This window comes from Ornithorhynchus anatinus, chromosome 12 (assembly GCF_004115215.2).
Source record: "Ornithorhynchus anatinus isolate Pmale09 chromosome 12, mOrnAna1.pri.v4, whole genome shotgun sequence".
NCBI lineage: Eukaryota > Metazoa > Chordata > Mammalia > Monotremata > Ornithorhynchidae > Ornithorhynchus > Ornithorhynchus anatinus.
Window position 1 is genome coordinate 28,712,447 of NC_041739.1, and position 14,962 is coordinate 28,727,408.

The 14,962-nt window shown below is 44.7% G+C and overlaps 1 protein-coding gene across 1 annotated transcript; it reads right to left on the bottom strand.

Annotated features, from left to right (window-relative positions):
* Positions 1–5,085: 5,085 nt before the first annotated feature.
* RAB33B (RAB33B, member RAS oncogene family) lies at positions 5,086–13,415 on the bottom strand. Its single transcript, XM_039913731.1, has 2 exons — positions 13,151–13,415; positions 5,086–7,761 (listed from the first exon to the last, which is right to left on the bottom strand). Exons 1-2 carry the CDS (start codon positions 13,391–13,393, stop codon positions 7,321–7,323), a joined length of 684 nt encoding a protein of 227 aa, XP_039769665.1. The 5' UTR covers positions 13,394–13,415; the 3' UTR covers positions 5,086–7,320.
* Between the last annotated feature and the right edge of the window lie 1,547 nt (positions 13,416–14,962).

The window sequence follows — 14,962 nt, forward strand, 5'->3', positions numbered from 1 at the left end:
CCATCAAAGTGAACGGCAAATAACTCGGGGAGGGAAGAAGAGTGGGAGCCAGTGCTTTTTGAAGTGAGAGGGAATGTCAGAGACCTGAGGGTAGAGAGGGGTAGGTTTTTGTGAAAACAGGTGAGAGAGATCTTGACATGATTTGGAACACTAGTTCAAGTATGTACATTATACCATTTTAACATTGGTTGCGTCGATTAAAACAATCAGTGGTACCTGAGCGCTTAATGTGTGGAGCACTGTACTAAGCACTTGGGAAAGTAGAGTAGAGTTGGTAGACACGATCTCCACCCTCAAGGAGTTTAGTTTAGAGGGGGAGAGATATTAACATTAGATGGGAAAGCAGAGTATAAGGGGGTGGGGTGAGAACTAAAGGATGATCGATACTTAGATTTCTTCCCAACTTCAATGTCAAAAGACATCCTTATTTTGTAGGAGCAGCTTCCTCACGAGAACCCAGAGTTGTCGGATTTGGAATTAAATGAGTCTTCCTCAAGTAGGTAGCTATACTTAGGCTCATTTTCCCTTCTGTCCTACAACTAAAAAACCAGTGGGCCCTGGCAATGAAAACTGGGATGATCTCCAGGTCAAAGCTCAGTCTCCTTCCCCTGCATTAAAATGCTAAAGGCTGGTGTAGCCCAATCTGAGCTAGAAACTAATCCACCACGCCTGGAGAGGGAGAAGTCACTGTTACCAGTAATTTTTCTTTTTTAATGACATTTGCTAAGCACTAACTATGTGTCAGGCACTGCTCTAAGCACTGGGGTAGACACAGTCCATATCCTACATGAGGTTCACAGACTTAATCCCCATTTTACAGATGAGATTACTGAAGCACAGAGCAGTGAAGTGACTTGCCCAAAGTCACAACCCTGGCCCACGTCTGGCCTGGAACGCCCTCCCTTCTCATGTCCACCAATGACTCTCCCCCTGCTTTAAAGCCTTACTGAAGGCACATCTCGAACAAGAGGCCTTTCCAGACTGAGCCCCACTTTTCCTCATCTCCTACTCCCTTCTGCCTCATCCCGACTTGCTCCCTTTGCTCTCCCCAACCCCCCACGGCACTTACGTATCTGTAATTTTATTTATATTGATGTCTATTTTTTTATATTCATGTCTGTCTTCCTCTCCCCCCAACTCTCCCCTCACTCCCCAACAGACTATGAGCCCGTTGGGGGCAGGGATTGTCTCTCAATTGCCCTTTGGTACTTTCCCAAGAGCCTAGTACAGTGCTCTGCACACAGTAAGCACTCAGTACGATTGAATGAATGAAAAGTGTTGGTGGGGATTAGAACCCAGGTCCTTCCGACTCCCAGGCCTGTGCTCTATCCAACAGGCCACGCTGCTTCTTTATTTCTAACCAGTATGCTTGCTGTGATGAGCTCCTGGTTCCAACAGTCCCCACGCTTCCTGTATTTTGACTCTTGCCACCTGCTCTGTGAGGAACTTGAGGAATTTTGTTACTAAATTGAATCAACCTTAGTGTGTTACAAAGAACAGAGGTTGGAAACCCTGCTGTATACCTCCCGCTGTCCCTTGCTCCTCCATCAGAAAAGCCTGGAAGAAAGGACTCTGGGGGTGCTTAAATCTTGTTTTGTGTTCTGGAATCAGAGCCCTTTTCCCATTCAGCCCTGTAGTTGTCCAGTAAGAGTGGAGCAGCCTGGCCTAAGTGGCCAATTTTTATAGCATGCTTTTTTACTCCTTAAGAATTTTCATTGTTCATTTAACTTTTCTTCCCCTTAGCTGTTGTTGCTGTCAGAAATCCTAATTGCCCACAGCAACTTCCAAACCCTATTCAAACCACGGGCCGGGGATCCGAGGACTCGGATCACGAAGTAGACAGAAGGGACCAATTGCCTGATTCTTCTCCATGTGTGAAACTGAAAGACCTTGTAGAAAAAAGTTAAAGGAGATGGCAGTGTTTGGAAACCATGATAAAGTTTTTTAAAATCTAAAGTTTGTTCATGTAGCCTTACATTTTTATTCTTAAACCTGCACACCGGTGTAGAGGTCGCTAAGGTTGTACATCCCTACCTTAAAGGTAAATGCATATGTGCCCAAACTTTAGATTTTTATATACCAGAAGGTGATATCTGCCACTTCTGTCTCTGCCTTGGCTCCTGCTAACCCTCCCTTTTCCAGTTTCAGTGTGGCCTTAACAACATTTTTCACTCCACTGCCAATCGTGATCTGAATTTTAAAGGAAAATACCATGTTTATTCTGATTTTTTAAGCAAGAGTTGGTCCTTCTTGCAATGTTTAACACTAACACAAGACTTGTCCCTTTATGCTCAGTTTAGAAGAAAGATTATGGTCTTTCTCATAACTTCAAGCGCAGATTGCCTTCTCTTATAAACAAAAAAGTTACCTGGCTTGATAGGCCAGCTTTCGAAAGTTTAAGTTTTAAAGTCTTTAGTATCTGTATTGGAAGCAAGTCTTTGCTATATGTGGGAGGAACTTCAAAATGTAATATTAATGCTCTTAATATTGAGACTTTAAAGCTGTACCTTCCATGATGTGGACTACCATCGATTTGTAAAATGGAAATAAATTTGTATTCCAGTTAATGGTGGTTGTTCAGGGTTTTATTCTCTAGTTAGTCCTGGGATCTGGGAATCAATCTGTGGCTGCCAAAACCTCTGAGACAGGATTTTGCCACCTAAAGCTTGGGAGCATAACTAGCTCCCCTTGGAACCGAACATGGCTCTCAAACTGGGGGTTGGAGATGGGGTGGTGTATGTGGATATTAAAAACCAATTAATTCACAAGAGGTCAACTATATTATTGGGTATATGGCTCTCTGCATACCACTTGTTCACAGATTTCATTTTGGTTGGAGAGTTGTATGGTATTGAAGTGCTTATTATGTGTCAAGCACTTTTCCAAGTGCTGGGATAGAGACAAGTGAATTGGGCCAAATACTGTCCCTATCCCACGTGGGACTCACAGACTGTTCTCTCTAAAAGTGTTGCCAACTGCTGCTCTAAAGTAATACAGTAATACCGGTAATGGTCAGATCCGGTAGCCTGAAATTTGACTTCAGGTGTATGTAGAGGCTGAAAGTAACCTTCAGAAGTACCCATTCTGACTAAAGCCTTAATGTCCCCTGCCCTGTTAGAGGCTCAGAGTCCCCGTTAAACAGCATAGTGCCCATGCAGGTGGGAAGCCCAGCTCTGCTCCTTGGTTTCTTTGTTTTGTTGGTATTTTGGTGCTTACTATGTGCCAGGCACTGTGCTAAGCACTGGGGTAGATACAAGTCAATCTGGGTAGACAGTCCTCTAGACTGTAAGCTTTTTATGGTCAGGGAACATGTCTGCTAATTCTGTTGTATCCGACTCTCCCAGGCACTTAGTACAGTGGTCTGCACATATTAAGCATTCAAGTACCATTGTTTGACCCAGACCCTGTCCCACATGGGGCTCACAGTCTTAATCCCCATTTTGCAGGTGAAGTAACTGAGGCACAAAGAAGTTAAGTGACTTGTCCTAGGTCAAGCAGCAGTCAAGTGGTGAAGCTGGGGTTAGAACTTTCTTTCTGACTTCCAAGCCTGCGCTCTATCCACTAGGCCACACTGCTTCTCCTTGCCCGATAAGAATGCAGTGAGCTGCTTTGAAAGGCTCCCCAGTTGCACTGAAGCCCTTTAAGGTGGATCAGGGTTTGGAGTGTTCCGAAGGCTCCCTGAGGGGGCTTGGGTATGGAGAATCATATCTGAAGCCCACACCACTCTCAGGGAGGTGGGACAGAGACTAACCCTCCTGCCCAATCAACATTGGAAGTCCATAGGATTGGGGACCCAGTAAGAAATGACTGATTGATTATTCATTCTTGAGTGCTTACTGTGTGCAGAGCACTGATTAGGAACAACGACCTGATCAATGATGATCTAGTTGAATTTTAGAATGCATTTGGGGGTGTTAAAATGCAAAGGATTTGGGAATCTTCCACTTACCTTAATGACTTCAGCCTCTGTTACAGTAATCTCAAACCCCTCAGGCCAAACATTTCCAATTCAGCTGAATTCAGGTGCTGCTTTATGGAGCTCAAGCTACTGCGGTTCTACTTGACTACCCAGAATCGAGGCTGAAAAGAACCTTTAGAAACCACTGAGCAGGCAAGTACTTTAAATTAAATCACTCCAATGGTGGTATTTATCGAGCACTTACTATGTGCAGAGCATTGTACTAAGTGCTTGGGAGAGTACAACAGAATCAAATTTACCCTAAAGGGCACTACTCCCATCATCCGGTTTTATTATATACCTGGTTCTCCTATAATGCAAGGATGCAATTCACGCAAAGAGTAGAACTCATGCATTCTGACACTTCTATTTCCTCTAAGGCAGCAGGCTGAGTCTAAACGAGCTTTGTGTTAGTGTTCCCTATGCATCTTCTAGCCAAAGCGTGAATTGAAAACTCATGGAATGGCAGAACTGGGTATAGAAGGCAGCAGTGGTGCTTTCAAAATACAAAGGTCACTGCCTCCGTCTCCTTGTCTAACTCCAATTTAAATAGCGTCCTATTTTTTCAAAAAGGCACCACTGGCAATTGATGAAAAGGCTGCCGGTTTCAACCACATCTATGCATACCATCCCTTGTTTGGCTGGTATATTTTTATTATTTGCTGTGTAGGGCTCTTTCTTACCCATGTCCGTCCTCTGGCCTGGAATTCCTTCCCCCTTCATATCCAACCGATAATCATTCTTTACTCAAATGCCACTGAGACTTAGAATCGATAGACGTCACCCCTGCTTTCAAGGTGACGCTCTAGCTATCCTTTGTCTAGCTTATTGTACCTTTAGCTACTTGTGTTGTAGCCTCTCCTCTTATTTTAGCTTCCCAAGGGACCATATTACTTGTCACCTGTTTCTGAGCACCTGGGCCGGTCACTGCCTCGCCCCCTGGATGCATATGAACATCTCTGCTCTTAGAACACACTCTCATCCTCCCTGTTGCCTTCAACTAGTTTCCACTGTGAAACTCATCTCTGGAGTGAGTCTCCATTCACATCTGTACTTAAAGGGTCTGCCAGACTGTATAATATGAAATTTCATCAAGCACCAAATTGCCCCAAGTATCAGACACAGGGTTTATCTGTGATAAAGCTAGTTTATTAGTTTTCTGGAACAGCGTTATCACCTCCACATACAATTATACTGTGTACAGAATGAGTGTGACCAGGTGAAAACTTTACTAAAAAACATTAGATCTTGGCTTAATGTAGCCATAAGTTTCATATGCTAACACGTTACTGGTAGTAGAAACATCAAGTTAGCGAACCTTACGTAAGGCTGACATGTTGGATCCATATTTACAAACATTTAATGGCTCATGGCTTAAAATATTTATGATAACCATTTTCCAATCTGAACTTATTCTGATACGTTAGCTATCTTCACCTTAATACTGTTGTAGGTTCGTAAGTTCAAACTTGTGACAAAGTAAATATTTTAATATATATTCAAGATCAATTCTTTCAAAATTCAGGATGTGAAAATCCTTTAATTTTTGTAACATACAAAAATTCTGTTGAACCACCAGTTTCCATATGAATATTTGAAAACCAAGTCTTATTTTTCCTCTAAAAAGCTAGTACACTACAATACTTCCCTTTTCAAAGATGCTATCCAAGTTGAATTAATCACAGTAATATTGCTAACAGTTAAACAAATCTTCCCATTTCATAAATCTACCTTAATCATACCATTAGGTGAAACCGATTATCCTAAAGTTGAATCAAGGCAGTCTTTTTCCCCTTATATTTAAAATAAAATTATTTCCTGACTGCTTTCCACAGTTACTTTGAATGTTTATTAAAAAAGAAAAGACCCTACTAGCGTTCACCCTTAGGTGTTTTTTATTTTTATTATTTTTTAAATAGAAAGCCATGTCTCCAGGACATGATCACTATTATTCCTATCTTGACTTAATCTTTCCACAAAGTTCATTAACAGTCACCGTGCTCTAGAAGAGAAAATACACGTGCTCATCACCTTCATGCTTTTACTTTTTTACAACAATTATGTGCAATCAAGTAATGTCAAATTAAAAATTAAGTGCCAAAACACAATCCTTCCATTACCGAGGAATAAAACTTACTGGGACTGAATTGCTCACCAATTTTTAACTGACTGTACTTACAGTGCAAAATCACAAATATAGCAGAAATTCCTTCCTTCTTCTAAAGCCTGTAATCATTGGATTGGGGTGTTTTTTTTTTTTTTTGGCAGACAGCATATTGCATCTGGTTCCAAGCTACTATAATAACCACCCACAGTTGCCTGGAACCAGATAATTTTGCAACATTTCAGTCTTAAAATGCTGAGGGACTTATTGTTAGGTCTCTAAAAAGGTCAAACTGAGCATTTTGAATGCTTAAAATCACTTACACTGTACTCTCTTTCCCCACTCACATAAAGTCAAGTGACAAGTTACCTTTGACAACTAGCCTGTTGGAACCAGGGGTCCAAACCCTATTTCGTGCTTTAGCTATTGGACTTTTGTGACTTCATAATAAATTCATGGAACTATTATAGGAACAACAATAAGCCAACATGTGAGTGTGGCTTTTCTTTTTAGTAATTCCATCTAGGGATAGCCACAAGATATTGGATGACTTCCTTGTCGTCCTTTGGAGAATAGTCAATGTAATTGTCCAGAAAAGCAGAAGCTTTTAACCGGCTTTCTTGGGAATACCTGAATCCACAGCCACTGATTCAAAAATCCTTCATCTAGTCCATTATTTGTGGCAGGTTTACTTGCACTCGAGGCCCCTATCACACAACAGGAGGGAGAAAGCCATCACCACAGGGCAGGAAGAATAGGCATTGAGCCAGATGGAGAGGTCAGCTCTACAGGTCCTTTCTTTACCTCCCTGCCTTTCCTCTCAAGTCTTTCCAGGATAGCTCTCTCCCTAGCCCTTTTGCACCTTGGGAATGGTAGCGCAGGTGTCAAAAAGTGGCCACAAAAGGTAGCTTGTGAGCCAATGTTAAGATATTACAGTAAGAGGTCAGGCTAGTCTCCTAGACTCCCCTTCATTTCATCCTTGCAATCAAAGTCTGAAGCACATGGTCTGATATGAAATAGTGTGCTATCTCAGGGAGCAAAGGATAAGTCATTTCCTCCACTTTGAGAATTGGTTAAAGCCTACTTCTTTGAGCAGCCACACTGAGAACTTCACTGAGACTATCACAAAATACAAAGAAAGATGAAAGGAAAAAAAACCCTAATGTCAAGAAGTTCCTATATTTGCTTCCAAAACTTGGGCCTTTTTTGTTTGTTTTAAGCATCTCTCAACATAAGGTGGGAACAAAGCACCACAATCTTAACACCAGCAGGCCATTGAAGATTTTGTTTCAGACTTCAAAAGAATTCCATCATCAGGAGGCTGGCTAAGCATTAGTGGTTTGTGGCTTTTAAGCTTATGAGCCAGAGTCATGAATATAGCTTCCACGTGGTCATTGTCATTAGGGTTCTTAGCAGAGGTCTCAAATAGCGGCATACTGTGGGTGTCGGCAAACTTTTGGGCTAAGTCTGTAGGCACCTGAAGGGAATTTCTCAAATCACATTTATTTCCAACCAAAATCCGTGGTATATCACTGGCAAGTAAATGCTGTTTGCACTCCTCTATCCAGGATGGCAGGCTCTGAAAGCTGGCAATGTTTGTCATATCATATACGAAGACAACAGCATGGACATTTCTGTAGTAATGCTGGACCATGCTTTTTCTGAACCGTTCTTGTCCTGCTGTGTCCCACAACTGGATCTGAAATGGAAAAAAAAAACCAAAAACACCACCATTATTCTTTATTCTCAAACAGAACCCTGCTTTACCATGGGTCAGCCAATAGGCCCTGAGTCCATCAGGCAGGCCGAAGAATAAGGTAGTCAGGTTCCAGCTCCCTCCGTCCTGCCACAGAGTGGCTGGGAGCTCTAGTCTCACAAGTCTATATGGACCTCTATATGGCACACAAGTCTCAGTAAGCCAGAGCTAAATGCATGTGCCATATAGAGGTCCAGCCCAGGATACATTTATTCATTCGTATTTATTGAGCACTTACTATGCGCAGAGCACTGTACTACGCACTTGGGAGAGTACAATGACAAGAATAAACAGGCACATTCCCTGCCCACAACGAGCTTACAAATTAGAAGTGGGGAATATATGTCTAATATGTTCCCTGTAGGAGTACTGTGAACCATTATGTTGGAAGATGATTTCCCCCACACTGAAATGGGAAAATGTGACAAGAGAGCCCTACAGTAACTAAGAAGACTAGTGTAGATCTCTTCCAACTCCTAGGGAGTTTTCTGACCTCCCCACCGTGCACCCGTTTAATCTCCCTCTGCCTCACCTCCTCTCTCCCTTCTGTCTTGCTGCACTGCTTGGCCCCAACCTCTATCCGGAGCCACCCCCCGGGGCCCAATTCCATTTTACAGTTGAAGGTGACTTCACCCCCTCAAAAGCATGCCTAGAAAAAAGGTGGGGTGCTGTAGTCAGACGAAGCACAACAGTAGATTTTCCAGGAGGCGTTGTCTCTCCTGGCCTAAAACTTCCAGTTCAGAAAGGAGTTATTAGGTGTTAACAGACTTGCAAAAAAAATCATTTTAAAATATACAGACTGCCAACACTTGATTGATTCTTTCTAGCCTGCAAGCTCATTGTGGGCAGGGAATGTTATACTATATACTGTACTCTCCCAAGCACTGAGTAAACACTCAGTAAGTCCAACTGATTCTCTTTCTAGAAGCTCGTGGTACTGTGAAAAGGGAGCTGCCTTTGCTAAAGGATAATGTGCAATTTTTACATTTCAAGCCCTTTTAGTGTAACAACGATGAACTCGTGAGACCTGACTCAGTCACTGTCTTTATCAGGGAAGGTAGAGCAAGGTGATATGGGTTTGCTCTTGAATGGATGATACCTAATAGACAGTTACTATAAAGCCTAAATTACAATAAAATGTGACTCCCTTTGGGAGAAGTGAAGTCAAAAAGTGTTTGCTGAGCAGTGTCCCTATTTAAATTTCTTAGGAAAAAAGTTTAATCTCTCTCCCAGAGATACTGATTTTTTTTTGCATTAATCTAGGCCATTAGTCAAACTGAATACACATGCTTCACAATTATCCCATTTTAATCACTTGCATATATTTTCTAAATTAAGTTCCCACCAAGATGACAACTTGCCTAATTGTTAAATCCTAACCCTAAATCCTCACTATTTAATGGAGCGATTTCACTACTGCTCATCATTTATCTAAATTAAAAATGGTACGAATTTTACAATTAAACCTTAATTTGATGTGAATTTCTTTCTGAAAGATACACGCTAAAAAGCTCCACCTAATGGCAATGACACCTAGGGCCTCCCGATTTATATAAGTAACGAGGGCATCTTGTTACTATTTAGGTGTTTTTCTCTGATCATGAATTTTAATTCTTTAAAATCCCAACGACATTACTTCTCTAATAATCTCTCAGCCATCTTCTGCCAATAGGCATCTGATGGTTAAAAAAAAAAAACAAAAACTAGCAGTAACATTTTAAAAAACCCTCACAGAATCCCTTTGGGGAAAAGACTTTAGGCCACCTGACCAACAGATTAGTACAGTGCACTGCACTTTATAGACATCCAAATACCATAATTACTCCATTGATCTATATGAGGATAAGCCATCAGGACAAAAAGCAGGGGTAAAATTTTTAAATAGAATAAAACAGTAACTCATTACTAGTAGAATAGCCAGTAATTCTATTCTATGTGAGTTCCTCCTGGCTATGCAGCTTGGGAGTCAGCTGGGCTGAGCGCATGTACCACCACTGATAATACTGGGCACGTACTGCGGGCAGAGAACTGTACTAAGCGTCTGGGAGAGGACAGTGGAGTTGGTAGACACATTCTCAGCCCACAATGAGTTCACAGTGAAGAGGGGGAGGCAGACATTAATATAAATAAAGGAAATGTACATAAACTCATTGTGGGCAGGGAATGTGTCTGCTGACTATTGTACTGTACTCTCCCAAGCCCTTTGGACAGTGCTTTGCACACCATAAGTGCTCAATAAATATGACTGACGTGCCCAGAGTGAGCTCCCAGTCTAGAGGAGGAGACAGACATTAATATACATAAATTAAGGAATTGTACCTAAGTGCTGTGGGGCTGAGGGAGGGATGAATAGAGGGAGCAAATCAGGGTGAGGCAGAAGGGAGTAGGGAAAGAGGAAATGAGGGTTTAGTCAGGCAACAACAGTAACGATAACAGTAAGCGCCCACCGTTACTGTTCTGTGCCAAGCACTGTGGGCTCACAAAAGTCGTATGATACAGACAACGTGGCTCAGAGAATTTACGGAATCTCTCCCATCTCCAGGTGTAGAGAGGAATGTTGTACCCCCGGAGGGCTACTGCAGTGACATGGACAGGGCCTCTGAATCAAAGATGCTCTACTTTACCCTTTCAGCGCAGCAAACGGGTTCAGGTTTATTCAACCTATTCTTGCCGGCCAAACTTGAGGAGGGACTAGAGTTTTGGTGTCAGGATATGTTTGTGGCTCTACGGCAGATTCATCCAGTTCAAGTTAAAGCAACATTAAAAGCCCAGAGACGGATACAGGTAAGCTACTATATGCAGATTTCATGCGCACAGAAGCTTAGTCCCGATTAGACTGTAAGCCCGTCAAACGGCAGGGACTGTCTCTATCTGTTGCCGACTTGTTCATCCCAAGCGCTTAGTACATGTGCTCTGCACATAGTAAGCGCTCAATAAATACTATTGAATGAATGAATAGTACAGTGCCTGGCACATAGTAGGCACTTAAATACCATAATTACTATTACTATGTGCAAATGATTATGTACCCAAGTGAAGTCTCACTGAGCACTTAGTAAAAACAACGATAATAATCATGGTATTTGTTAAGCGCTTACTATGTGTCAGGAACTGTACTAAGCGATGGGATGGTTGCTAGCAAATCGGGTAGGACGCAGTCCCCGTCCCACAGGGGGCTGGCTCACAGTCCCAATCCCCCTTTTCCAGATGAGGGAACTGAGGCCCAGAGAAGTGAAGTGACTTGCCCAAGGTCCCACGGCACACAAGTGGCAGCGCCGGGATCGGAACCCAGACCCTTCTGCCTGTCAGGCCCGGGCTCTAGCCACTACGCCATGCTGCTTCTCTGGTCTCGGGGCTTCCCAAGAGAAGCAACTTGGTTTGGGGGGGGAAGACCCCGGGGTTGGGAGTCAGAGGTCGTGGGTTCTAATCCCACTTCCGCCCCTTGTCAGCTGTGTGACTTTGGGCCAGTCACTTTGCTTCTCTGGGCCTCGGTGACCTCATCTGTCAAATGGGGATGAAGACTGTGAGCCCCACGGGGGGACAACCTGATGACCCTGTATCTCCCCCAGCGCTTAGAACCGTGCTTGGCACATTGGAAGCGCGTATCAGGGACCATCATGCAGCGTGGCTCAGGGGAAAGAGCCCGGGCTTGGGAGTCAGAGGTCATGGGTTCGAATCCCGCCTCTGCCACATGTCAGCTGTGTGACCTTGCGCAAGTCACTTCACTTCTCTGGGCCTCAGTTCCCTCATCTGTAAAATGGGGATTAACTGTGAGCCCCATATGGGACAACCCGATTACCCTGTATCTACCCCAGCTCTTAGAACAGTGCTCTGCACAGAGTAAGCGCTTAACAGATACCAATATTATTATTATCAGGTACCATCACGCAGCATGGCTCAGTGGAAAGAGCACGGGCTTGGGTGCCAGAGGTCTAATCCCGCCTCTGCCACTTCATTCATTCCATCGTATTTATTGTGTGCTTACTATGTGCAAAGTACTGTTAATAATAATAATGATGATGGCATTTCTTAAGCGCTTACTATGTGCCAAGCACTGTTAATAATGATGACATTTCTTAAGCGCATACTACGTGCAAAGCACTGTTAATAATGAGGGCGTTTGTTATGCACTTACTTTTTGCAAAGCATTGTTAATACTAATAATAATAATGATCGCATTTAAGCGCTTACTATGCGCCAAGCACTGTTGATAATGGTATTTCTTCAGCACTTACTCTGTGCCAAGCACTGTTAATAATAATAATAATGGCATTTGTCAAGTGCTTACTCTGTGCCCAGCACTGTTAATAATAATAATAATAATAATGATTATGATGTCATTTGTTAAGTGCTTTCTCTGTGCCCAGCACTGTGCATAATTATGGCATTTTGGCGCTTACTCTGTGCCAAGCATTAATAGTAATAATAATAATAATAATGATGATGTCATTTGTTAAGTGCTTTCTCTGTGCCCAGCACTGCGCATCACGATGGCATTTAAGCGCTTACTCTGTGCCAAGCACTGTTAATAATAATAATGTCATTTGTCAACTGCTTACTCTGTGCCCAGCACTGTTAATAATAATAATGTCATTTGTTAAGTGCTTTCTCTGTGCCCAGCACTGCATCACGATGGCATTTAGGCGCTTACTCTGTGCCAAGCAGTTAATAATAATAATGATGATGATGTCATTTGTTAAGTGCTTACTCTGTGCCCAGCACTGTTAATAATCATCATAATAATAATAATGATGTCATTTGTTAAGTGCTTACTCTGGGCCCAGTACTGTTAATAATAATAATAATAATAATAATAATAATAATGATGTCATTTGTTAAGTGCTTACTCTGGGCCCAGCACTGTTAATAATCATAATAATAATAATAATGATGTCATTTGTTAAGTGCTTACTCTGGGCCCAGCACTGTTAATAATCATAATAATAATAATAATAATAATGATGTCATTTGTTAAGTGCTTACTCTGGGCCCAGCACTGTTAATAATCATAATAATAATGATAATAATGATGTCATTTGTTAAGTGCTTACTCTGGGCCCAGCACTGTTAATAGAATAACGATGGCATTTGTTCAGCGCTCACTCTGGGCCCAGCACTGGGCCAAACGCTGACCCTTGCTCAGCGCTTAGCCTAGGGGGTGAGGAGGGCTCCCCGTCTTCATCCCCATTTTCCAGATGAGGCCACTGAGGCCAGGGAAGTGAAGCGACTTGGCCCCGGCCGACAGGCGGCAGGGGCGGGATTCGAACCCCTGACCGGGGGGGGCTCCCGCCACGGAGGAGGAGGAAGAGGAGGAGGGAGGCCCGGGGCTGACCTTGAGGGGCTCCCCGTCGATGAGCACGGGCCGCTCGCGGAAGTCGACGCCGATGGTGGCCTCGGTGCGGTCGGGGAAGCGGCCGGCGCAGAAGCGGTAGGTCAGGCACGTCTTGCCCACGTTGGAGTCGCCGATGACGATGATCTTGAAGATGCGGGAGCGGGCGGGGGCCGGAGGGGCCTCCACACCCCCGCCCAGGCTCCACTCCAGGCTCGACTCCAGGCCCGCCGAAGCCGCCGCCATCTTCCCGCCTCAGGACCGGACGGGAGCGCCCGCCCCGCCCGCCCTCCCCTCGGCCGGGAGACCGCCCCCCAAGCCGCCGCCTCCCCTTCCCTTTATCGGCGGGAACGACGACGGATGGCGACAGATGGCGACAGGAGACGACAGGCGACCCCGGGCGGCGCCTCCCGCCTCCCCGCCCTCCGCACGTGGCCCCCCCCCGCCCCCCCCGCCCCCCCAGGCAACGCGGCCGCCGCCAACTCTCGCGAGAAGACGAGCAAAAGCGCGGGCGGGGGAGGAGGCGGGGGCGCGCGCCGGACGTCGCTGACGTCAGGGGGGTCGCGTGGAGGGGAGCGCGCGCCCAGGCAGAGCGAGAGACGCTGCGGGGGCGGGGAACTGGGGAGGCTGAGGTCACCGGTTCGAATCCCGCCCCTGCCACTTGGCAGCTGCATGACTGTGGGCCAGTCACTTCACTGGGCCTCAGTGACCTCATCTGGAAAATGGGGATTACACGTGGGACAACTTGATTCCCCTGTGTCCACCCCAGGGCTTAGAACAGTGCTCTGCACATAGGAAGCGCTTAACAAATACCAACATTATTATTATTATTATTAAGCACTTAACAAATACCAACATTATTATTATAATGAAGAGCTTCCTATGTGCAGAGCACTGTTCTAAGCGCTGGGGGAGATCCAGGGTCATCAGGTTGTCCCCTGTGAAGCTCTCAGTCTTCATCCCCATTTTACAGATGAGGTCCCTGAGGCCCAGAGAAGTGAAGTGACTGGCCCGCAGTCACCCAGGTGACAAGTGGCAGAGCCGGGATTCGAACCCATGACCTCCGACTCCCAAGCCCGGGCTCTTTCCTCTGAGCCACGCTGCTTCTCTATCAGCTGTATGACTGTAGGCCAGTCACTTCACTTCTCTGGACCTCAGTGACCTCATCTGGAAAAGGGGGATGAAGACTGGGAGCCACATGTGGAGCACTCTGATTACCTTGTAATCAGTGCTTAGAACAGTGCTCTGCACTTAGTAAGCGCTTAACAAATACCAACATTATTATTATTATTATTATTATTATGATGTATGCCGACCCCCCCTTTCCTTTCGAAGCAGCATGGCTCAGTGGAAAGAGGCTGGGCTTGGGAGTCAGAGGTCATGAGTTCGAATGCCACCTCTGCCACTTGTCAGCTGGGGGACTGTGGGCAAGTCACTTCACTTCTCTGGGCCTCAGTTACCTCATCTGGAAAAGGGGGATGAAGGCTGGGAGCCTCCTGTGGGACAATCTGATTGCCCTGGATCTAGAACAGTGTTCTGCACATAGTAAGTGCTTAACAAATACCAACATTATTATTATTATTATTTTTTCCCTCCTGAGTGAAAAGGGCTTCTCTTTTCATAGAGAAGCAGCAGGGCTCCCTGGAAAGAGCATGGGCCGGGGAGTCAGAGGTCATGGGTTCAAATCCTGGCCCAGCCACTTGTCAGCTGGGTGACTGTAGGCAAGTCACTTCACTTCTCTGTGCCTCAGTTCCCTCATCTGTAAAATGGGGATGAAGACTGTGAGCCTCATGTGGGACAACCTGATTACCCTGT